This window comes from Sesamum indicum, linkage group LG6 (assembly GCF_026168435.1).
Source record: "Sesamum indicum cultivar Baizhima isolate 11 linkage group LG6, ASM2616843v1, whole genome shotgun sequence".
Classification (NCBI taxonomy): domain Eukaryota; kingdom Viridiplantae; phylum Streptophyta; class Magnoliopsida; order Lamiales; family Pedaliaceae; genus Sesamum; species Sesamum indicum.
In genome coordinates, this window is record NC_142662.1 from 2,505,333 (window position 1) to 2,529,421 (window position 24,089).

A 24,089-nucleotide genomic window follows, 5' to 3' on the forward strand; every position below is an offset into this window, starting at 1 on the left:
TGATATAATTATCCGTATAATTTAATAGATTATATGTTACAATGTTTAAAAATAAAAAGTAGTATATTATGTAAGTCATTCGTCAATATTATAATATAATGATGATTAAAAGATATAGATAATTTGAAATAAATTGACGATAGCGTATGCATGTTAATAATTTTATTAACATATAATTGAAATTATAAATTTAAATAAATTTGACAAATCAATTCTTCCACAAGGGTTATCTTGTCTGTCTCCCCATCTCCAATAATTTTTATTTTATGTCGTTCCGTATTTGCTTGACAACTTCCTCGAGAACCAAAATCGTGCGACAGAACCAGCGACTATATCGTTATACTAATAACCGGAGTCAGCGGGTGTGTACGAGGAAAAGCGGGGTAGTACAACATCATCCTGATCCTATCCCTGAAGCTCCGGAGGGCATTACATACACATAGTTCATCGATGGCGGTGCCGCTGTTTAATCTCGCACCCGATATGTCTGTCTCAAGACTCTGCTTAGGTTTCCAGCTCGATACTTTCTCACTCTCTTCCATTTCTCAACTCGTGTTTCTCTCTCAGAAGCTGATTTCCGGTTGTTTGGCTCAGGGACGATGACATTTGGGGAGCAGAACTCGTTGCCTCAGTCTTTCCAGCTTCTCGACAAAGCCTTCGATTCCGGCATCAATTTCTTTGATTCAGCCGAAATGTGCAACTTGTTCTTCTCTGCTTTTGGTGTTTTGTACTTCCACTATCTGTCTCACTTTCTTCATTTATTTTGTGTCTGCTTGGTGTAGGTATCCGGTACCGCAGCGTGCCGAAACTCAGGGGAGGAGTGAGGAGTATCTCGGACGTTGGATTCGGTGCCGGAATATTCCACGCGATCGTGTAGTACTTGCTACTAAGGTTTCACTTATTTGATTCAGCTCTTTACAATAATGTGCAGAAGATGTTGGATCAGATTACATAACAAAATGGTGTAAAAAAGCTGTAAGGATTAGAAACCTGTTGATATCATTCTGTTAAACTAGTTTTGCTGGTATAGTTTTAAAAGACAAATACGAAAGCTGCAGAGATTAGAAATCTGTTGTTGATGGTTGAACTAGTTCTGCTGTTATAGTTTTAGAAGACGTAAAGGAATTCTTTGTGTTCTTAGCTCGAATTTCTTCCCCTTGTGTATGTTTCATAACTTATCCTTATTATGAAAGCTGAGATGGAAGTTGTCATGTTATTTAACTGGGGATTGAACATCCACTAAACAGTCACTGGACATGCTTCAGTAGTACCAAGCCGTGTACACAATAAATGAGAAGGATATTGTTGAAGTTTCTTGAATGAATAATTGTTTTGTTTTGGAATTTGGTTTCGTGGTATCACTGCATAAGCTTTGCTTAACCTATATGTTACTATGTGGAGTTAGGTTAGTGGGCCATCAGGGCAAATGACTTGGATTCGTAACGGGCCACAAAGTCTGGATGCTTGGAATGTAGCTGAGGCCCTTCACGATAGGTTAAGCTGAATCCTTTGTTTCTCTATATTCAACTTCATTTATCTCTTGTACATACTACATAGTAATTGACAATATATCCATCGGTATCTCAATTTTTTTTTTGTCTGAAATGACTTTAGTGGACTCAGCTTGGAGTTTGAGGTGCTACCTTTGTTGTTCTACACTCTATTGTTTGGCCCTGATCTCTAACGGAAATTTGCAGTTTGTTGCGCCTACAAACAGACTACATTGACTTGTACCAACTTCATTGGCCTGACCGGTTTGTTTATTGTCTCATTCTTCTAGAACCCCACAATAATAACCAAAATTATGTTATCTGGTATTTCCACAACTAAAAACATACATCTCTGAACCTGTGGATGAGCTTCTCTTGTCTCATGAAATGACATGGAACTTTGTAGTGGGTTGCTTTTACAACTTGTCAAGGATTACTTGCAGCTATGTCCCTATGTTTGGAGAAACTGAGTATGACCCAGCTCGAACCTTTCCCTTTGTGAGTTTTGAGGAACAACTTACTGCTCTAGACAAAGCTATTACTGCTGGTAAGGTCAGTGATGCTTCAGGGTAATTACCTGCTGTTAACCATATTGAAATTCTGTTCCTGTTAATGAAGGCTAATATTTGCTCGCAGATAAGGTACATTGGGCTAAGTAATGAGACGCCATATGGTCTCATGAAGTTCCTACATGTTGCTGAAGGTCTCTCTGTCAATCATAGCATAGTTTCTGTGCAGGTGTTGTATGGTTCAACTCTGTTAAAAAATAGTGAGGCTTCTTCTCTACCACTCTCCATCTCTCTCTCTCTCTCTAAAGTTTAATGAAAATAAAACAAAGTTATACTTCTTTCTCAGAATTCTTATAACCTACTTTGCCGAAATTTCGATTCGGGGATGGCTGAGTGCTGTCATCATGAGAGGTATCAATAATGTTAGCACAATTTTTTTTTTTGATCAGCTGCCATGCAGTTTAACCATATCTCATTTAACTTAAAAGTGTTGAATTTCTCTGTCTTTCTTGTAGAACAACTGAGCATATGTCTTTTTGGCATGACAAGCATGAGAATGTTATTGAATCATGTAGAACCTATACCAAAATGGTTTCGGGAACTTACAATAACATTTTTGTGGCACTTGATTTTTTCCTGGCATGTAAATCATTCCTTTGAATATTGTTTTCCAGTCACAAAGGACTTTAGATGTACTATTATCTTGTTCTTTTTGCTATAAACCATATCATAGCAACAATTTCCTACTGTAAATTCCAAAACACAGTGCATGCACTCTCTTATTTCTTACCCGAATTTACTTCCCGAGGATCTTCTATATGAGCATGGTGCTTACTGTTAGTCTACTTAGTGACCATGTTCAGTCATATACTTTCTTGACACTAATATTTTGTTCGTCAATTCTTGTTGGGTTCTTTTTGGGTGTGGGATTTGTCAATGGGTTATTTGGTGTTGTCCTCTTACTTGAATACTTCTTCCTTGTCTTTGAGCTACCTACATGCATTTTAAGTAAGTTTTTAATGAATTTAACTTTCTTGGTTGGAAGAGTGTGTATTGGTTTGTCTTTGCGAATTCCTGATATTCATTGAAGTAATGAAATGTTTAAAAAGAAAGGGAGTGGTAATTCTCATTCAAATTTACAGGACTCATCATTTTCTTTGACCACTAGAGGATAGTAATCTTTGTGATCTTTTAAGCATGCCATTAGCCTTATTGGAATGAGATGTTCCGCTATGCCTTTGAAAATATTTTTAGTCAGTCATTTGACCATCAGTGTTGTTTTTTTTTTTTTTTTTGGTTTCTCCCTCTCTAGGATAAGCTTATTGGCCTATAGCCCATTGGCAATGGGCATCCTCTCGGGGAAGTATCTCTCACTTGGTGGAGGTCCATCTGATGGTCGTCTGAATCTTTTCAAAGGTCTTTTGTCCCATCTCTTCTGGAATGGTTGACGACCACTTGATCTTTCACTCGAATGTTTGCTTGTGCGTCTTTCAGGGAGGTATGCTGAAGGGGAGTCAAGATACAATCTGTCCAATGTTATCATTAGAAAAGCCACTGAAGTAAGCAAAACCTGATTATTTTCTTCGTCATTTACTTGTTTATACTGCTGAGCTAATTAAATCAGGTCGCATAATCTGTTTCCTTTTAATCATCAATTATACAGTTTGAATGAAAATATCAAAATAAACTTTAAAATTGTGGCAGGCAGTGCTCCGGATTTCACTGTTTTTTCACCTTTTTCTTATTTGATACTTTGTAGATGAAGTATAATGCTGCAGTGGTGAATTATATGTCAATGGGTTACATCTTCTCTAATTACCTCTTCTAATCGTGTGTTGCAGTTATATTTTTCCATTGCGAAAAAATATGGCATTCATCCTGTATCTCTTGCAATAGGTACGACAGAGTTTTGTTCATTGACATTGTAACCTAAGAATTTTCTTGTGTGCTATATGGTACTTGTATTATTGCACTACTTCTGCTTCAGGTTACTTACCCGATACGTATTATCTTTATGTCATTATATATTGGTTTTCTTAATGACAGAACATTGTAGTTGTCAATCACGTCCAATAAAGGACTTGCATAGATTTCCTATCTCCTGTATGGTGTTAATATTTTGATCTTACCGTTTCCAGAGACCTTGAGAGATACATAGAGCCTTGTTAATTTGCTTCATTTAGGTTATTAGTTTGATTTAAAGTTAAGAGTAGGTAGATATGAATGGAAGTTATGCGAACGTCACAATAAAGGATGATTTCTGATAGAATGCCATTAAAGGAGACATCGAGTTTTGAACAACTCTACACCAATTTCATGATCTCAGTTACAAACGGTTCAACCTTAAAAAGCCCTAGAGTTGCTGCGATCCAGAGCCAATCTCTCCGTCCCTTCCTTCATTGCTTTTAGGGTAAAGAAAGTGATGGATATGGGGTGTAACTCCGGCATATGGAATCGTTACTCTCTCTAGGAGCCGGCTCAACTCGTCATCATTTCGCACTGCCAGCTCTATGTCTCTTGGTACAATTCGGTTCTTCTTGCTGTCCTTTGCCGAATCCCCCGAAAGCTCCAAAAGCTAAATCAAGAAAACCCGCTACTTATTAAAATCAGTCAACCAAATTCCAAAACTCTATCTAAAAAACAAGAAAAGGAAATAAACATTAGAGACATTCATTTATATAGAAGATCACCTCAGCGGCCAAGTATTCAAGAACGGCGGATAGGTAAACAGGGGCTCCAGCACTGATACGGTCGGAATAATTTCCGACCTTGAGGAATCGGGCGATTCTACCAACAGGGAATTGGAGGCCTGCCTTTGAGGAACGGGAAACGTACTTGGAGGCCTTGGACTTGCCTCTGCTACCCTTGGTGGAGGCGGTGGCTGTGGTCCTCATCTTTCAAAATGCGTTTAATGATTCAGAGCCCTAAAAATGTGATGAAACGGCGGAATGTTAGAAGGGGGTTTATATAGAAATGTCAGAGTGGAATGGTGGACGCGGATTGGTTGATGTGATGTGGCAGAACTGCCACCTGGCAAGTGACTTATTGGAAAATTTAAATTTGGTGAAACCATTTCTGTAAAATGCTAAAAATCCCAGGTTTCCCTGTGTGGACTTCCCTTTGTTCTGCTAGACTACTCCATTCCGAACAGGAAGGTTTCTTTCATACCTTATGGTTCTTTTAGCTATTCTGCACATCTGGTGTTAAATCTTTGAGTGTTTACTTATTTGATTGGTTGCATTCTGAACTTGCATATTCCATTTCCTCCCTGGGAATAAATAATTTGGCATTACTAATTCCTGTAGAATAGATACTCAGTTGCATTAGATGCGTACAAGCACTCGTGCGCGCACACACATATATATGATTGTGAAATATCACATTACATTTGGGTATATGAAGGGCCCCCTAATGTAGATTTGCTTGTCTTTCCAAACTAGTTCCAACAATGCATTTCCTGGATTGAGAAAGCGGAACTACATTACTTTGCATATTAGAACTTATTAAGACCCTATTCACATAATTATGTTCAATAAATGAATGAAGAGAGCTCTTATAGCAAAATTGCGGAAAGTAAAAAGTACTAATGAAAGGTGAACCCACTGTGATGCAATAGTTAGGAACTGAAGGTATTGAACTGGACTACCTTTTCATCTGAAACATCTTGGTTCAACAAATGATGCAAACTTAAATTGGGAGGTCTGATATTTTGGTACCGTGTCGCTGACTGTAACTTTATGTCTAATATTCCTTTTGAGTTGATGAGGTACTTCTCTATGATTTTGAACTATTAACAATGTTCCATTTATTAGCGTGGCGTGATTTGTTGTGGATGATGGAACATTTGTCTTGGTAATATTATTACAGAACATGCTGATGTCTTCTGCTGACATTGTTGTCCAAGAGTTATTAGGTTGTGAATTAATGTTCCTGTATCTCTTGTGTTTTTATGATCCTGAACTACTGGGGAATTGTCTACATGCATCTTATAGTTCAAAGTTGTGCAGCTTTTGTTTTGAGACACCCTCTCGTTGCGAGCGCTGTTTTTGGAGCAACGAAGCTGTGGCAGCTCCAAGATGTCCTTGATGGTTGCAGTGTCCACCTCACACCAGAAATAGTGGCAGAAATTGACAAGGTTCATTCAGCATTTCCCAGTCCTTGTCCCTAATGTCAAGCTTTGTGCAGGGCACCCCCTTTGCCACCCCGCCATCTCCATTGTCCAGAAGCTTCTCCACTCTCTTGTACGATGAGACTTCGACCTAATTTTGTCATTTCATGAAAGATTCAGGTTAACAAATGCATATACTCGATGCTTCCTTAATTTGAACAAGAGAAAACTGTGTCAATGCAGTTATTGGGTTTTACAGAAAGCCACAGAACTATATTTTATAAACATAAATAGGAGCCGTGATGATACAGACAGGGAAGCCATAATTCCAATCCAATTTTACAGATGATGCTCCTTTACCTATCTTTCTCTTGTACGTAAGCATTTCTATGAATAACATTGTGATGAACACAAAAATCAATTCCCAACAGCATCGCCAGGTTGATTAGAATCATGTTGATGCTTAATTGTCTTTGAAGGTATCTTAATACACAGTCCAACCATAATGGGAGTTGACTGGGTTCTTGCTTTAATTTGTGGATAACTTTACCTTTTCTTAGTAGAAAAGGATCAACTTCTAACAAAACTGAAAGCAGGGGGAGCTACATCATAGATTTGAACATGTTTAAATAATCGGAGGGTTAGGTGTAAACACAGGAATTATTCAAGACTCCGTGTCAACCAATTTATAGACTCATAAAGTAAGACTACGTTAATATTAGTCTCACATAAATATCAAAATCCTACATGCCTTCGGATTTCTTTTCCAAAAAGTAATAATTCTATAAATATAAATACCAATAAAAGATAATAATAGTATGTTCTAGAAGACGCCGTCGTAAAGAATTTTAGTCAACAATCAAAGAGGTGTCGAAATAAAATTCAGACTCTCCGCCAAGTTATATTAATGTTCGAATACTTTTTCTATTGTTGTTTCGGATCGTTAATTTTTAAAATACCATATTACTTCTAACATAAATGCTATATTTATTTTTTAAAAAATGAGTTATGAGGGTTAATTACACCTTGATTTTCTCTAAAAATAAAAGAATTATATTTTTTTCAAAAAAATTAAAATGATATTTTTATCCCCTCTAAAAATTAACTGTTTGCACCGAATCCGTTTTCGTTATAATTTAGACAAAAAATATTGATGTCAGCTAAAGAAACTACATAAATTTTCAATTTTACCCTTCATTCAACATTTCATATAATAATTTAGCACTTATAAGGAAAAAGATATAATGATGTTAACCTTACTCTTTCTCTATATATAAATTTATATTACTTTTATCCCTTTATAAATACAAAAATATATATAATAATGTTAAATAGAGAATTTTTGAAAAAGGTGTAAATCTAATTTCAAATTTCATAGTTTTAAAGAGAATTTAAGTATAATTAACCTTAAATTATTATAATGTCCCTTTAAAGGGAAATGATCTCAATTACAATGTTCTGAAATGGGAATTTTACTGAAATATTTAAGACACCCCAGCATTTTGTGAGAATGGACTTCCTTAGGACTGGTAATAAAGTCCATAATTTTGACACCAAAAAAGAAAAAAATAATAACTTTTGAAAAAGGGTGTAATAATAGTTGACCCTGAGGCAGTGGGCTTTTCTCCCTTTTTGCCTAAATCTCAATTATTAGTCGTGAATCATAATTTCATTCACTTGGATCGATAAAACCCCATTTCTGAAATATTTTGGTTTTCTATATTTGTCTGTCATCAGTAATATAAAAAGGAGAAGACGATGAAAAGGGAACAATTTGTTTTATTTTTTATTTAATATAGAACTCAAATTATCTGGCAACCACTCCCAGTAGAGGGAACAGTTTCCGGTGGCACCCACCGCTGCTGCTCTGGATCCACTGTTCTTTTTGTTACTATTCTCAGTTTTAGGGTTCTGATTCTTGTGGATTTGTTGGGTTTCTTCATTCAATTCTCCGGTCATTGGATGTATTTAGTCTGAAGTTTGAGAATTTTCGGCGGAATTGAGTTTGGTTGGAATTTGTTCATGGGATCGAAACCGTGGCTTTGTCCGGCGCCGACGTATCGAACTTTGGAAAGCTATTGGGACACTGATGACGACGCTCCGGGGCCGCGTTGTGGTCACACGCTTACTGCCGTAGCCGCCACTAAAACCCATGGACCTCGCCTCATTCTGTTCGGAGGCGCCACTGCCATTGAGGGAGGCAACGGTGGCGCACCCGGCATTCGTAATTGCTGCTCTTTGCTCTGCATTTTTTTTTAGTTAAATTTGATTTGCTCTGTTTTTTTATTTAGTTTTTCTTTTGTGTTTTAGGGTTAGCTGGAGTGACTAATTCAGTTCATTCCTACGATGTTCTCACTAGAAAATGGACCAGGTTTTCTTTGCCCTCTTGGTTTTTTTTTTTTTTTTTTGGTTTCAGTTGGACTTTGCCTTGCTATTTTTGTCTGAATTTGGTGAGATTTACTTTAAAGTGAATGTTCATTGCTTTACTTTATTACAAATATTTGATTAGACTTCGACCAGCTGGTGAGCCACCATCTCCTAGGGCTGCGCATGCAGCAGCAGCAGTTGGCACCATGGTCGTGTTTCAGGTGATTAGCATGTGAAAAGGCTGCAAAGTTTACCTTATTATGAAGTGAAACATTTGAAATTAAGTTTGGATTGATGCAATTGTCATCAGGGTGGGATAGGTCCTGCAGGGCATTCGACAGATGACCTATACGTGCTCGACTTGACAAATGACAAGTTCAAGTGGCATCGGTAAGCTTCTAGAGACGGATGTTTGTGTTTTTGTATCTTTCTTTCTTATCAGTAGAATTGATTTTTGATTTTGACTCGGTTGTTACGCTTTTCTGGAGCTCAGAGTTGTAGTTCAAGGACAGGGTCCGGGTCCTAGATATGGCCATGTCATGGACTTGGTTGCACAACGATATCTTGTCACGGTTAGTGGAAATGATGGTACGAACCTTCTTTTTTCAGTAAGATTACATTTGGTAATCTTAATAAGTAAAGTACATGTGGCAGTTATATCACTCAATTATATGGAGGTGTTAGGCGAATAACTCTTTAGAAATTTATTACTGCATGATGAAATCTCATCCCAGAATCATTTAAAGTGATGACTGGTTGTTATTGCAAGCTTCAACCCAAATCTTGATTAATTTTGGGAGCTTTTATGATAGATTCTGTTAATTAAGTAAATCTTTGCTCTTGAGTGCTGGATGCGGTACCGCGGTACGATTTCAGTGGTGAACATCTTTACCTGCGCCAAATTTACTTCTAGGATGTTGCTGGGAATCTCATTTGAATTCTCTGTATACGATTGCTAGGATGAATACAATAGCATCAATCTTTTGATATTGAGCTATGACATTGTACACAAGTTGCTTCTCCTGAGTGGTTTCACTTTTCATTTAGATGCCCTGCATGTTTTTCTTTTAATTAGCTCTCATCTCCTCATGGAGGCAGTTCTACGAGGTTGGACTGGAAGTGCAATCTCAATTTAACAAAATTCACATGTCCTGGTAGAATGTAGTTGACTGGATCTTTTATAGCTAGAAAGTATTTGGATGGTTGTATTTAATTGAGTTAAAGATTCCAAAACCATTCTCAAAAGGGGACCAGATCGAACAATGTTTCTATTACCTGACTGTTGTATGAAACTTGTGATGCTGGTTTCACTTATATATTTTTACAAAATGTGCTGAATAGTTATCCTATATTTCGCTGGACTACTTTTTATTAACTTTTATTTTTCGGTGGATCTATTGCTTATTGGTTGATGCTACTTGAAAAGGATTTTTTATTCTTCTATAGGTAAAAGAGTGCTATCAGATGCTTGGGCTTTGGATACTGCACAAAAACCATATGCGTGGCAGAGGCTTAATCCAGAAGGTGATAGACCTTCTGCTAGAATGTAAGTGATGTTGTTCATCCTAATGGTATACAATATTATTGACTTCTAAAGTCTGATACTTCCAGTTGGAAGTGAGTCTTCGAACACCCAAATGGAAATTTTGTTTTAGATTCTTTGCTTTTAATTAATTTGGAAGTAGTATTAGGATGATTTCATGATGAAAATTCTCGATATACTGGTTAGGCTTTTAATTAATGTAGAAGCAGTAATATGATGATTTTTCATCATCTATATCATGATTGCTTTGGAAGGTATAATTGAACATGCAATTGGAAATTCCTGCTATTCAGTCCATAAATCAAGTATTACTGAATTAAATCAACACGTCTGTAGGTATGCAACGGCTAGTGCCAGGTCTGACGGGATGTTTTTGCTTTGTGGTGGAAGAGACGCTTCAGGAACGGTATGATCTCTTTTTTCAGGGTGCTTAAATCTTGAGCTATTAGACCTGAGAAAAGGAAAGAGACATTTTTCAAGTCAATATATTGCTTGCCAGTGGATGCACTCATTTGTTCTCTCTGTAAACTTCGTTTCGGCGTGAAAGTGATGTATGCTCACCATCTGTTTTGCAAATTAACACAAAATTGAAGTCAAATTTATTAAGGTAGCGTTGTTATGGGACATCTGTATGGAAGGTAATACAGATGGTTGTTCCCATCACCATAGAGCTACTTTGGTTGATCGATCTGCTTTTGATAATTTGCTTATTCTCATCCTATAGAAATTGAGATTTCCCGTAATTTGAGGCCTATTGCGTTGCCTGTGTTTTACTTAGCTATTGGTTGTTTGTGGGCCTTACAGCCACTGGCAGATGCTTATGGATTACTTATGCATCGGAATGGCCTGTGGGAATGGACTCTTGCACCAGGAGTGTCACCTTCTCCAAGGTATCAGCATGCTGCGGTAAGTAATAGATCTAGGATTGCTCGTTTCTGCTGCTGCTTCTTTCAAATTCAGATGATCTTCTTTCAAACTTTTTTGATTTATAACAAAGTGGAATTTTATTTTTCGATCTGGTTGTAATGGTGAATCTTGAACGAGGCATCTATGCATACAAGAGGGGTGTCCTTTTGGATACCTATGGATTTTATTCATAGAAACTTCATTTTCCAAACTGATTCAACTGTTGGTATGTAACCACTAACATAGGATCTTGGTCTAACAGCGGAAGACTTGTAGTCATCCGACATCCAATTGTTTAACTTTTTCATACCTTTTGCCAACACTATAATCTTCAGGAAGAAGCTTAGAGTTGTAGGAACAAAAATGGATGGTGATAGACCTATTCAGTTTGCTACTTTCTGTATTTCTGTATAACAGTCGTAAGTGGTTCCCTTTATCAGGTGTTCGTTGGTGCTAGATTGCATGTTACTGGGGGTGTTCTTAGAGGTGGACGAGCAGTAGAAGGTGATGCTGCAGTGGCAGGTAATTTTCTGAGTTGTTTTCTGGTTAATTTACTGGAATTGCTTGGACTTGTTCAAATGAAGAAGATCATTACTTATGTATACAATTTTGTTTCGGTTTGAAGTGTTGGATACTGCTGCTGGAGTTTGGCTTGACAGAAATGGGCTAGTGACTTCACGTGGAAACAAAGGACACAGTGATCCCGATCCCTCTTTGGAGTCTATGCGTAGATGTCGCCATGCAGCGGCATCTGTTGGTGTTCGAATATATATCTATGGTGGTTTAAGGGGAGGTAAAGTTTGCAATTTGTGCCACAACCTTGTCTTCTTTGTAGATATTTATATTGTCGTGATCATTTGGACGATAATACAGCTGGTTTGCTGATAGCAAGTAATTTTCATGCTTCTAAAATTAAAATTGGACGTCTATGCTAACAGTTAGCAGAGTCCACATTCTGTCCTACTTTGTGCATGTGAAAACAGCTGTAACACATAGCTTTTAATGTTGCAGATACTCTGTTAGATGATTTTCTGGTTGCAGAAAACTCTGAGTTTCAATCTGACATCACCCCAGCATCACCATCAGAGAGAGCCTTGACTAGTAGTCCAAGATCAAACAATGCTACTTTAAATCCATTTTCCTCCCCATCAACTCCAGATGACAGACCTGAAATGCCCTCATCTGGCTTTCTGAGGTTTATTTCCAAGTCCCTTATAGTTCTTTGTTTGTTTATATCAAGTATCTTAGATTAATTTGTAATCCTTCAGTATGGACAAAAATTCTATGGAAAAATTGGCCGAGGCATCTGCTGCTGAAGCTGAGGTTGCTAATGCCGTCTGGCAATCGGCTCAGGCAGCATCAGCAAACCCAGAGGAAACGTCCTTATCAGATGTCAATTCACATTCTCCAGAGACGACTTCTGAAGGTAGCGACACAGAGGCTGATGTTCGCCTTCACCCAAGAGCGGTATGATTTGTATATATTGTTGGTTGCGCAAATTATTGCGTTTATCTTAAGCCACAAAATCTTATCTTTTTCAATGTTTCAGGTTGTGGTTGCAAAAGAAGCTGTTGGGAACTTGGGGGGTATGGTTAGGCAGTTGTCCTTGGATCAATTTGAAAATGAAAGTAGAAGAATGATTCCATCACATAATGACCTGTCAAATCCCACTAAAAAGTTTGTAAGACAAAAGTCTCCTCAGGGCTTGCATAAAAAGGCAAGTTTTTCTGTGGAATCTTCTAATTTTTTCAAGATATAATTTAATGACACACTGAAATTTTTAGCCCGGTTTATGTCTTGCAGATTATATCAACTTTGCTGAGGCCTCGGAATTGGAAACCTCCTGTCAACAGAAAGTTCTTTCTGGACTCTTATGAAGTTGGTGAGCTTTGTTATGCTGCTGAGCAGATTTTCATGCATGAGCCAACGGTCCTGCAACTGAAAGCCCCTGTCAAAGTGTTTGGTGATCTTCATGGACAGTTCGGTGATCTGATGCGGCTGTTTGATGAATATGGATTTCCTTCTACTGCTGGGGACATTACGTAAGTTTCGTGTTATAGTTTATGGAAGCCAACATATAATACATATCTTATTATTTTCAGTTGGAAGTGGTACTCTTTTGTTTGTGGAGATATTTAATTATACTAAATATTCAGAGTCCACCCTGGCAACCTTGCAATATGTAATAGTCAGACTCTGCTAAGAGTTGTAACTGTAAACTTCTGATTTACAATAGATATAAACGTGGGTTTGAGTCAATTTGAGAAGGATTAAGATCTTCAGAAAAGAATGGCTCAAATATCTGTCATCTCATTGCAAGTAATTCTATTTAGCTTTTGGCATGCCTACACATCATACATTATATCTCATTGTTGGTTGATGGCAAAAATGGGTTCTGCAGTTGCTGAGCCACAGTATGCTGCAGGACTGTCCATAAAACCTGTCTTCACCAATAAGGATGATATTGATTGACCTTTGAAACATCAGTTCTTCGATTATCCTTTTTTGAGCCATCATTGCTAGCTCTCTTTAGCCATTATGTCAGTTTCTTTGCATGTGGGATCAACTGTTGGGATCTAGGGTAAGCAAGTCTTTTGGTCATTCTTGATGTGAGTTATATGGGAGAATCTTTGCAACGTGAAGTATGAGGTGCTCAAGGATAGTAGATGATTTGTGAAATAGCTTCTTGTCTCTAAATGTCAGGACATTGTAGATTATTCAATTTCGCAAGTGTGGATTTGCTGTTTAGTTTGGTAACATATAGATGTGCTTGAGCCTATGAGTTGCACTCTTGTCATGCAATTATTTATGAGCTATGTTGCAGATTGATGCCTTTCTCTGGAAGCCTATAGTGACAAATACGAGCTTTGTCTTGCAATATGTGAATGACAAGCTTTGGATTTACTTCTGAAGTGATGTTGTGGGCTTCTTCTGTTTCAGTTATATCGACTATTTGTTTCTGGGAGACTATGTTGATCGTGGACAGCACAGCTTGGAAACCATAACCTTGCTCCTAGCTCTTAAGGCAAGCCTCTGGGCTGACTAGTGTAATGACTATTTATTCAAGATGTGTTTTTCTATTTATCCTAACTTTTACTTTTGTTGGACCTCAGATTGAGTACCCAGAAAATGTTCACCTGATACGTGGGAACCATGAAGCTGCTGACATCAATGCACTTTTTGGTTTTCGCATTGAATGTATTGAGAGAATGGTATGCACAAGTTTGAAAAATTACTTACCTTGTATACTTCTGAGCATCTGATGGAGGTTGCATGGTAATCGTGCAGGGAGAAAGTGATGGAATCTGGGCTTGGACACGTTTTAATCAGTTGTTCAATTATCTCCCTCTTGCTGCATTAATAGAGAAGAAAATCATCTGCATGCATGGTGGCATTGGGAGGTCAATAAATTCAGTAGAACAGATAGAGAAACTAGAGAGGCCCATAACAATGGATGCTGGGTCAATAGTGCTAATGGATTTGTTATGGTATTATATGTATCTTCTTTTACTCTACTTTAGCTCGTAGCCAATTCCTTCTTATCATTTTCATGCTTTTATGCAGGTCTGATCCCACTGAAAATGATAGCGTAGAGGGCTTGAGACCAAATGCAAGAGGACCCGGTCTAGTGACGTTTGGGGTATGCAATCATGAACCATTTTATATCGATGCAGATTACTGTAGTGATTTTGCACTTGAAATGCCTGCAGAATGCTGTCGAGCTATCTTCATTCCCTTCTATTTTGATATTCCTTGAGCCTGGCCAATTGATTGGCAAGATCTTTAACATGGTTACATTCATTCTGTTTGATGATTCAAAAATCAAAATCTGGACATGGATTTTGTAATGCAGTTTTAATGTGACGTTGAGGTTTTTGTATTCTGCAACTAAATCTTAAAGATTATTAGTCGTATGGAATAATCTCAGTTTTGAGAATGAGTTACTGTATAGTCACGGCCTTGCTGTTTGTTTGTTTACTTAATTATTGACTGCAGCCTGATCGGGTCACGGATTTCTGTAAGAAGAATAAGTTGCAACTTATTATAAGAGCTCATGAGTGTGTTATGGATGGATTCGAACGGTTTGCCCAAGGGCAGTTGATAACCCTTTTTTCTGCGACGAACTATTGTGGTATGCATTCAAAGTTTTTACTCTCCATTTTCTCATATAAAGAAATACAGTCTGATTAAGAAAATGCATTCAGGAACGGCGAACAATGCTGGGGCGATATTGGTTGTTGGCAGAGGATTGGTCATTGTTCCAAAGTTGATTCATCCCCTGCCACCTCCTCTGCAGTCTCCGGAGACATCTCCAGAACGTATGACTGAGGAGACATGGATGCAGGTACACTCTAGCTTTTTTGCTTTTTCCCTATTACATTCCAGTTGTTGTTAAGTCAAAAAGTTTTTATTCCAGTTGACTGCTTATGAAGTATTGATGTTGGATTCTGGTTTCTTTAGGAGCTTAACATTCAAAGACCTCCAACTCCTACACGAGGTCGCCCACAACCTGATCATGACCGAAGTTCACTTGCCTATATATGATGTCTACCCTTTTTGCTGTACATGACTGTTCTTGAAAAAAATGTCCTTAAGGAGCATGATTGTAGTTGGTTCAGAGTGGAAGCAATGGAACCCATAATAACGGCAACCCACTACAATCAGCACCCTCTGTTGTATTTGATACAAATGCTTTTGAGAAGACTAAGAGAGTGGTCAGTTCTTGGTAAATTAAGGTGATCGATCTTCCATCAAGTTGCTTTCTTGAAATGTGTACAAAGCAAGACAGGAGATTTGGTAGGAGATGGAGTTTCTGGTGTACAGAAGAGGAGACAAGTGAAGAGAAGATTGTGACCCTCTTTGTGTTGTAAGTGAAAGAGTTACAGAATAATGATTTATAGTAATGATGATAGAAAGGATAGTATATTGATATGTAGGTGGGTGGTGTTGTTGATTTTGACTAGTTTTAAGAAAAGTTGTGTATTCAAAGAAATCATAGCGGAGTGCATTTTTATCTGTTCGTCGTGTGTATAAATTATTGGACGTGTCTTCTAACTAATATTGTATCAACCACATCTCCATTAGTTTAAACAAGTTAAATTTTTACTGAGAAACATGAAAAGGAATCCGCCAATTAATACCTGATGTGACGGATTAAGAATTTTGCATGTGCTTATAAAGTTTTGGGATAACTGCACCACCCTTCTTCTTTCTGGTGTGATGTAATTATACGTAAATCTTTTGTGATTTGAAAATTTATATTTAAGTATTTTTTATATTCATTTTCATTTAATAAGTAAATTTGTATGGTAGTTAAAATTTAATACATGTCAAATGGTTTTTTTCTAATCTAATTATTACACTAATATATATGAGGAGATATATTTTCATCTTTATAAGAGTAACTTAGTTTAAAAAAACGATTAGTTTAATTTGTAATAAGTTAGTAATAAGCCAATAAAATATGAATTTTCATTTTTTTTGTTAATATTAACAAATTCAATAATTTTTTACCATCAGAAAGATCTAGTTGTTACACAAAAACAAATGTCAAGAATAGTAGATGTAATATTTAAAACTATAGAAAGTGTGTGAAATTTTACCAAACCTTAGAAATGGGGGCATAACTATTTGTAAAGTATTTCTTCTTGTTTTTTTTCTAGTTAATATTCTCTGAGACGATGGAAGCATCTAGTGTAATTCTCTACATTTTCTAGAGACTATGTCTCTTGAATTGCATGAGAGTCTTTATGTAACCTACTTTTATTATTTATTAAGAGTATGGTTATAATTAGGGGTGATAAAATGGATTAAAACCCATGGGTTCAATCTAGCCAACTAATTTTAGATTGGGTTGGGTTGGTTATATTTTAAAATGAATAGATATGGGGTTGGAGTTAAATAATAATATATTTTGTGTGAGTTGGATATGAGTTGATAATGGGTTTTAAAGGGTTCAATCCATAAACTAAAATAAAAATAACTAAAAGAACCCACTATTTTCTCTCTCTTCGTATATACACTCTCTCACACACAAAAACAAGCTCATAACTCCTCTTGCTTCATATTCATACACTCTCACATCTCTCTTTCACACATATAACCCTCTTTCTCCACACACACACATACAAATACGATCACAACTCCTCTTCCTTCCTATACAAACACTCTCACATCTCTCCATACACACACAACCTTCTTTCTCTTACACATATATGAAAATTATCTCTCAACTAATATAGAGAATTTAGTTGCACGGCTTGATGTTCGTTCAAGATGAACATTCAAAATGTTTGACTTATTTTGATAAAATGTAGTATTTTGTTAGATATTTAGTAGATTCTTTTACGCTATGATTTAGCAAATAAATCTTAAAGTACATGGTCACAAAGAAAAAATGACGTGTAATACAAGTTTAGTCATATTACATTACAAGTAGTAATTATATTTTTCATATCTCAAATATTGTCCTTTTTGTCTTTTCATTGTGTGAGATCTTGAAATATTTAGATTCAAATTACTAAAATGATTTATACAAATCTGACCTAACTCATTTGAACCCGTTAATTTAGACCCATTTTAGACTTGACTCATTTTTAACCCGACTCAAACCTGGCCAACCCGCCTATTTGCCACCCCTATAATATTCATATAATGATAATTTATCATGCTAAATCCATGAGTTACATATAATTATGTGACAAGAATTAAGAATATTTAGTGTAAAGAGTCTAACCATTTTTGTTATGAATGATATAATTAATCTATCACTCAGTAGGAAAACCTAAAGGTTTTCTTCATGGGTAACAATAAAGACACAGTAATATGGGAGGTCTTTAGCTTAGAAAGATATATATGTGAGTTTGTGAAGAATATATTGTAGAGTATAAGCATAAAGATCTCTTGGGTTAGAAGACAACCATGAAAAACGAGTGAAGAACAAACAAGTGGTGTAAAAGATTATCTATCTCAAGAGTTGTCAAACAACAACCAAACTTAGACAAACATGGCTGGAGGTAATATTCTATGAAATTTATCTACATTGTGGTATCAGAGCCATTCTCTAGTCATATTTGTCTAGTAGTATTGTTCTTAAAGTATACCGATATAATTGTTCTAATAATTTTGGTTTAGTAAGTTTTGTTGATGAACTTAGTTTTTTAGCCATGATACTCATGCATTATATATACTTTATGTATCATGCAATATATGATAATTTTATTTACTTGATTTTTGCAAATTACTTTCTTTAAATTGATAATTACAAAAGTTAGAGGATTAAAATTAATCGATGACAAAGTTAAAGGAATAATTTTTTTTTCGCCCTAAAGTGGGTAGGTCAAGTGGGAGAGTGTAAATATCTACATTTTCTATAGAGTGTCTTAAATTGCATGAGATTGCTGATGTGATCCACCTTTATCATGTATTAAGAGCATAACTATAATATCCATATAATGATAATTTGTCATACTTTAAGTCCATGAGTTATATATGCAAAATATTAAAATATATATTAAAAATAATATAATTATTTAAAGAACAAAGGGCATTTTTTATCCCATTAAGGGGGTAAATTTTACATTTATTAATTTAGGAGAGCAAATGTTACACTAGAGATAGTTTAGGTGGCAAAGTGTATTTTACTCTATTTTATACATGAAAGCTTTGCAAATCTTCCACTCCTACTTAAACTCCTCAACTCTCTATAGCTAATATATTCAAAGAAAAATTTTCCGCCCAAGTAAGGAAAAATGCAAGCAAGCCCCATACAATATTATAAATGAGTAAATTATCTTTATATATATATATATAAAAAAAAAACACAGCAATTTATACTCCTATTTTTTTAAAATACAATAATTTAATCCTGTATTTTCAAAATAAAGCAATTTACCTCCTTAAACGAGGAGGCAAGTTACTTCATTTTAAAAATATAGAAAAATAAATTACTATTATTTTTTCATAAAGAAAAGTAATTTGCTCATTTGCAATATACGAGGTAAAATGCATTAAACCCGTCCAAATAAATAAGAAAATTATTAGAATAATTATATTTACACATTTTAATCTATGACCTATTTACACAAATCATTCTTACTTTTTGAATAATTACATATACATTCATCAGAAACATCAACATCTTTTACATAAAAATGTTGGTATTTTTTTAAAAAAATTACATATACACATAAAAAAAATTCAAAACGTATGATTAATTTATGAGAAGAGAACACAAAATAGGAAGCGTAAATGTAATTATCCCTAAATCATTCTATACAACCAAATAATAATAAACAAATCCCCTTTTCCCGAATTTTTTATTCCTACAGAAATTCCGCAAGTATGGACCCTACTTGAAGTGAAGCACTTTTGAAAGCTAAAAGAGAATCAATGGGAATCTACCTTTACATCCGAGTTATTTATTTTTTTTATTATTTAAAAAAATTATATTAATATAATTATTTTTAATATATTAATAATAATATGTCGAGTCTGACTACACGATCCAGACATATTAATATTAGTATATAAAAAAAATTATTTAATATAAAATTTTTTTAATAATAAAAAAATTTAATAACCCCTTTACATCCTCATTCCAGGTCCAGACTCAAACCTAAATCCAAATTTAGATCCAGAGGGGTTGCTAATTGTTAACCTAACATAGCTACAAGTTTTATATAAATGCTATTTTAAGAATCTAAAGTAAAACCATTATTATTGTCTTCTCATAAAAAAAGAAAAAATGTAAGCAATTTTCTTGTGATATTGCAAACGAATAAATTATTATCTTATGAAAAAAATAAATAGCAATTTATCGCTTTGTATTTTTAAATTTATCCCCCTGTGTTTTTTAAAATAAAGCAATTTGCATCATTAAACATGAAATTAGATTATTTTATTTTTAAAAATAAAAAAATAAATTAGTATATTTTTTTATAAGACGATAATTTATTTATTTATATATCAAAGAAAAATAAATTACATTAAACACGATAAATAAAAAAAAGGCATCTTTTCTTTTTGTTGGAGCCAAAGTTTTCAGGGCTCAATGTGGATCAACGTCAACGGTCCTCTTCTCTACTATTTGAAGACAGCTATCGTACTGTATTGCCCAATTTACCCTTTAATTTTGTTGAAAGTAAAAGGGCAAAAACGTATTGCAATTATTGATGGCAATCGGACGGGTTTGGGGTTGGTTTGTCCGACCTCAGACCTGCCCCGCTTCATGAAACCTCGCACTGCCCCACCACCCCCATTCTGAATTGCCCCGCTCCGCCAAACCCCCCATCCCGTCTAATTTATAATTTTTATTTTTTAAATTAAGTAATATAAATTTAAATTTAATAATTTAATATAATTTTTTTATTTAAAAATAAATTATATAATAAATATGATATATTCAACTAATTTTTTCATACAAGTAATACTAAATATCATTATAAATGTAGATAATTTAACATAATTTTTTTTATCTAAAATAAATTATATAATATAAATAATACATTCAACTATATTTTTTGTATTTCATATTTATGTTAAATTATTTAAAACTTTTTACCTATAATATTATAATTTTTTTTAACTAATAATATATTAATATAAATAAAAAATAGATCGAGGCATGTTCGATATAAAACCCGAACATATTCGAAACCCTGCCAAGTCTAATATTTTAGAACTCGGACCCGTTTCGAACCCAATAATATAAGTATCAAACCCGTTCGATCCAAAGCGGGCTTCTAAAAAATCGGGTCCAATTGCCGTCCGTAATTGCAATTACTCTATAAGAGATTAGCTATTAACCAAGTAAGTAAAAGTAGGTGACCGACTAACCAACCACTCAGACAGAAATAGCTCAACAGCTGAGTGGCAAAACAGAAATATTCTCCCAGAGGCATGCCCTTTATGGTCAACAAAAATATACACACAAGTCAATAAAAATTTGAAATGGAGGGCCGTTTGAATAATAAAATATAAACAGAAATATATATCACTTGAAGCTTCAAAAAACTCAATTCCCTTCACTTTCTTGCATTGAATGCAACACACAGTCAAAACAAAGACCCATTTTCTGGTTTGGAGCTTCCACCCCATAGTTCTTCTTGAGAGAGAAAAGACAAAGTTCTAGTGAGCGAGAGAGGGAGGAAGTGATGACTGGGATGGTTATGGTGACGAGGGGTGGTGGCTGTGGAGGGAAGAGCTCAAAATCTGCTCTGGGTGAGGATCAGGATAAGCAGCTTTCTTTGTTGGATTTTATTCTATCAGCTTTAAGGAAATCCATGGTCTCGGCTTGCCGTATCGATAGGCCAGACCAAGAGGTCGCCTCCGCCGTTCACCGAATGGAAATCGGGTGGCCCACAAATGTGCAGCACGTAACTCATGTTACTTTTGATAGATTCCATGGTTTTTTGGGTCTTCCTGTTGAGTTTGAGGTTGAGATTCCATGTAAAGCTCCCAGTGCTAGGTATGCTGAAAGCGAGTTCAAAAGGACTTCTTTTTTTTTTTTTTCCTTGGTTTTGTTTTTATTTTATGGCTATTCTGAATTGCAAGATTCTTGACATCTGTCTTCTTTTCTTTTCCTTTTTCCTTCGAATTTCATTATTTGTGTGTCGTGTAAAAGCAGTAGAAATCTCAGGTTTATTGGTTCAGAAGGGCTGTTTTGAAGTTCTGATGTTTAATCTGTTTGGTTTTTCTTGTTGGATTTGTTAAAGGGACAGTTGTGTTTTTTTGTTTAGATTTGATGCATAATACTAGCAAATACTGCTGTGTGTGTTCAGTATAAGTTGTTTTTCTTTATCACAGAGCACAAGGTTGATTGCTAAGTATATGTAAACTTGAAATTTGAAACAATTTACTCACTGAGGGATTATGATGAGGTTAATTTAATCTTTACTGGAACGAATACTTGGACATTTTCTGACGTGAAGCAATGGATGCTTGGACATTTCCAGCTTCAAGTATTCGGTTTGTCTTAGTATTGAGTGAAGAATACGGGCAGTAGTTTGCTGTAATGAATATTCCTGATGAATAGTTTCCTGTGATTTTATGTTTGATTCTTGACAGTTTTTCCTCAAAGCAGTTACTGTTCTTTTGTACTGGATTTAGTTCAATTTAGCATTCTATATGGCTGATTCTCCAATTACTTATGCAGTGTTAGTGTATGTGGTGTCTCTGCCGAATCGATGCAGTGGTCTTATGACATGAGGGGCAATAGTGTCCCAACTATCCTGTTACTAATGCAGGATAAGTTATATGCACAAGATGGTCTGAAGGTGAATGAAGTTTCTTTCTTAAGGTTTCTTCCACTACAGCACTTTGGCCATAAGGATTTAAGGGTTGACTCTGATCCTATTTATCTCACTATTGTGATAGGCTGAAGGGATTTTTCGGATAAATCCAGAGAATAGCCAAGAGGAATACGTTAGGGACCAGCTCAACCGAGGCATTGTGCCTGAAGACATTGATGTCCATTGTTTGGCAGGTTTGATCAAAGCCTGGTTCCGAGAGCTCCCATCTGGTGTGCTTGATGGGCTTTCGCCAGAGCAGGTATTGCAATGCAATACAGAAGAGGAATTTATCGAGCTGGTTAAGCAGCTAAAACCGACCGAGAGTGCTCTGCTTGGATGGGCTATTGATCTAATGGCCGATGTTGTTGAGCAAGAAGAATCCAACAAAATGAATGCAAGAAACATTGCCATGGTTTTTGCCCCTAACATGACTAAGGTGATTCAAACAAACCATCCTAGAACTACTCATATATCAAGAATCATTAGTTTCATTCCTTATATGACTGAACCATTTTATTTTTTGCTGTTTGTGTTAGATGTCCGACCCACTGACAGCTCTCATGCATGCTGTTCAAGTGATGAACTTATTAAAAGCACTGATCATGAAAAAACTACGAGAACGTGAGGAGACAGCTGGAGGATACTCACCTGTTTCTTCTCGTTTCTTAGACAGGCAGACTTATGTGGAATATTGTGGTGGTCAACATGAGATGGATACAAGTTCTGGATCGAGAGGACCAGCCTCAGATGATGAAGAGCCAGTTAACTATAGCCCCAGCAGCGAAGATAAAGATGAAGTCGAGTCGTTGAGCGAGATTGAAGAGTCCTTCTTAAGGCAACTGGACGAAAATGAGAATGCAAAAGATGGCTTTCGGAAAAAACTTCAGAGAATATTGTGCAGAGACCATCCGAGTCCCATAAATGGTTCTACTTTCACAGCAGATTCTTATTTTGTTATACGGCCAGAAAATAGGGAGTTGCGCCATTAGCACGAGCTATGATGAAGACTAAAATTTAAGTTGTGGTCCTTATAGGCCGTCTTGAGATGGATGCAAAAGAGTACCTCCGGTTTACAAGAACTCACCAATTACTGACCAACAACAGTTTTAGGCAGCTAGAATGGTCTGCTTTTGATAGATAGTGAGTTTCAGTTGAGTGCTGAAATGGTGATTATTCTCCTCGCTTTGCTCCACCAGCAAAGATTCTAAGTTTTTACCAATTTAGCTTTGCTATTAACAGTAAACTGATGAACTAGTTGGTTGCCCTTTGCCCAATTCCTAACTGTAGTTGCTGTGCTGCTCAAAGCTGAATCCAATGCAAAAGAAATTGTGCAGCACTTGGTTGAGTACTGATACATGCAATGCAATTGGCTTGGCTTTGGTTTGAGTTAATTTCAACAATCACTAAAAGCAGGCCTGTTTGCTTTTGTTTCTATAATATGGTAATTGAAGTGAAAAAATATTTGTTTATACACGTTTTCGTTGAAAATATATTGATTTGACACTATAATTCAATATAAAACAGAATCTCATTAACGGGATTCAGTCAATTTCTCTTTTTTTTAATTGTTATGACAGTTGTTTGGTGTTATATCTTATGTCTTACTCCATGTATACGTGTTGAGTATTTATATAAAATTCGAATTATCTGTATGTATTTAAATAGTTATACATATATAAAATACAATGTTAATAATGTACTTTTAAAAGATTTAAACATGTGAAATCTGCACTAGAAAATAGTTTTAAGTACTTAATAGTTAACAAGAAATCAGTTGTAATAGTTGGTGAGAATAAACAAATACTTGGTTTTGCTTTTTGGACAATCTTCAATTCACTCTGAGGCTCATTGTCTTTGCATGTTAGTAACAAAAGC

General features: G+C 35.6%; 4 protein-coding genes across 6 annotated transcripts; 3 read left to right on the forward strand and 1 right to left on the reverse strand.

Moving 5' to 3' along the window:
• The first annotated feature begins 288 nt into the window (after positions 1-288).
• Positions 289-6,451, forward strand: LOC105165260 (uncharacterized). Of its 3 annotated transcripts, XM_011084212.3 has the most exons (12): positions 303-508; positions 595-694; positions 783-891; positions 1,406-1,494; positions 1,698-1,754; positions 1,934-2,042; positions 2,127-2,228; positions 2,346-2,410; positions 3,312-3,415; positions 3,494-3,558; positions 3,841-3,895; positions 6,007-6,451. In XM_011084212.3, the coding sequence occupies exons 1-12, from the start codon at positions 451-453 to the stop codon at positions 6,165-6,167; spliced, it is 1,074 nt and encodes a 357-aa protein (XP_011082514.1). In that variant the 5' UTR covers positions 303-450; the 3' UTR covers positions 6,168-6,451. The 3 variants fall into 3 exon arrangements, with proteins under 3 accessions (XP_011082515.1, XP_011082514.1, XP_020550590.1); XM_011084213.3 differs by lacking the exon at positions 3,841-3,895 and having other exon boundaries at positions 289-508; positions 6,007-6,169; XM_020694931.2 differs by lacking the exon at positions 1,698-1,754 and having other exon boundaries at positions 304-508.
• On the reverse strand, positions 4,230-4,924 carry LOC105165258 (histone H2AX). Its single transcript, XM_011084211.3, has 2 exons — positions 4,690-4,924; positions 4,230-4,574 (listed from the first exon to the last, which is right to left on the reverse strand). The coding sequence occupies exons 1-2, from the start codon at positions 4,891-4,893 to the stop codon at positions 4,353-4,355; spliced, it is 426 nt and encodes a 141-aa protein (XP_011082513.1). The 5' UTR covers positions 4,894-4,924; the 3' UTR covers positions 4,230-4,352.
• A 1,327-nt stretch (positions 6,452-7,778) lies between the features above and the next one.
• BSL1 (BRI1 suppressor 1 (BSU1)-like 1) lies at positions 7,779-16,045 on the forward strand. Its single transcript, XM_011084210.3, has 21 exons — positions 7,779-8,331; positions 8,418-8,478; positions 8,617-8,695; positions 8,785-8,864; positions 8,968-9,062; positions 9,921-10,020; positions 10,354-10,423; positions 10,822-10,923; positions 11,364-11,445; positions 11,549-11,716; positions 11,935-12,118; positions 12,192-12,390; positions 12,473-12,640; positions 12,727-12,965; positions 13,864-13,948; positions 14,037-14,135; positions 14,212-14,411; positions 14,488-14,563; positions 14,920-15,055; positions 15,129-15,268; positions 15,385-16,045. The coding sequence occupies exons 1-21, from the start codon at positions 8,130-8,132 to the stop codon at positions 15,466-15,468; spliced, it is 2,649 nt and encodes an 882-aa protein (XP_011082512.1). The 5' UTR covers positions 7,779-8,129; the 3' UTR covers positions 15,469-16,045.
• Positions 16,046-20,908: 4,863 nt separating this feature from the next.
• On the forward strand, positions 20,909-23,605 carry LOC105165256 (rho GTPase-activating protein 2). Its single transcript, XM_011084209.3, is given in 5 exon segments — positions 20,909-21,391; positions 22,079-22,199; positions 22,300-22,650; positions 22,751-23,160; positions 23,162-23,605. Coding segments are annotated over 5 exon segments (1,260 nt in total). The 5' UTR covers positions 20,909-21,077; the 3' UTR covers positions 23,226-23,605.
• Positions 23,606-24,089: the final 484 nt, after the last annotated feature.

What these genes read in the sequence shown, in the direction of transcription:
- LOC105165258 (XM_011084211.3), bottom strand. Translation starts at nt 4,893, where the DNA reads ATGAGGACCACAGCCACCGCCTCCACCAAGGGTAGCAGAGGCAAGTCC. An exon ending in TTGAATACTTGGCCGCTGAG is followed by an intron (nt 4,575 to 4,689) that starts GTGATCTTCTAT and finishes TTCTTGATTTAG; the next exon opens with CTTTTGGAGCTTTCGGGGGA.
- BSL1 (XM_011084210.3), top strand. Translation starts at nt 8,130, where the DNA reads ATGGGATCGAAACCGTGGCTTTGTCCGGCGCCGACGTATCGAACTTTG. An exon ending in GATAGACCTTCTGCTAGAAT is followed by an intron (nt 10,021 to 10,353) that starts GTAAGTGATGTT and finishes ACACGTCTGTAG; the next exon opens with GTATGCAACGGCTAGTGCCA. An exon ending in CAAGGTATCAGCATGCTGCG is followed by an intron (nt 10,924 to 11,363) that starts GTAAGTAATAGA and finishes TCCCTTTATCAG; the next exon opens with GTGTTCGTTGGTGCTAGATT.
- LOC105165260 (XM_011084212.3), top strand. Translation starts at nt 451, where the DNA reads ATGGCGGTGCCGCTGTTTAATCTCGCACCCGATATGTCTGTCTCAAGA. An exon ending in GCTGAGGCCCTTCACGATAG is followed by an intron (nt 1,495 to 1,697) that starts GTTAAGCTGAAT and finishes GGAAATTTGCAG; the next exon opens with TTTGTTGCGCCTACAAACAG. An exon ending in ATAGCATAGTTTCTGTGCAG is followed by an intron (nt 2,229 to 2,345) that starts GTGTTGTATGGT and finishes CTTCTTTCTCAG; the next exon opens with AATTCTTATAACCTACTTTG.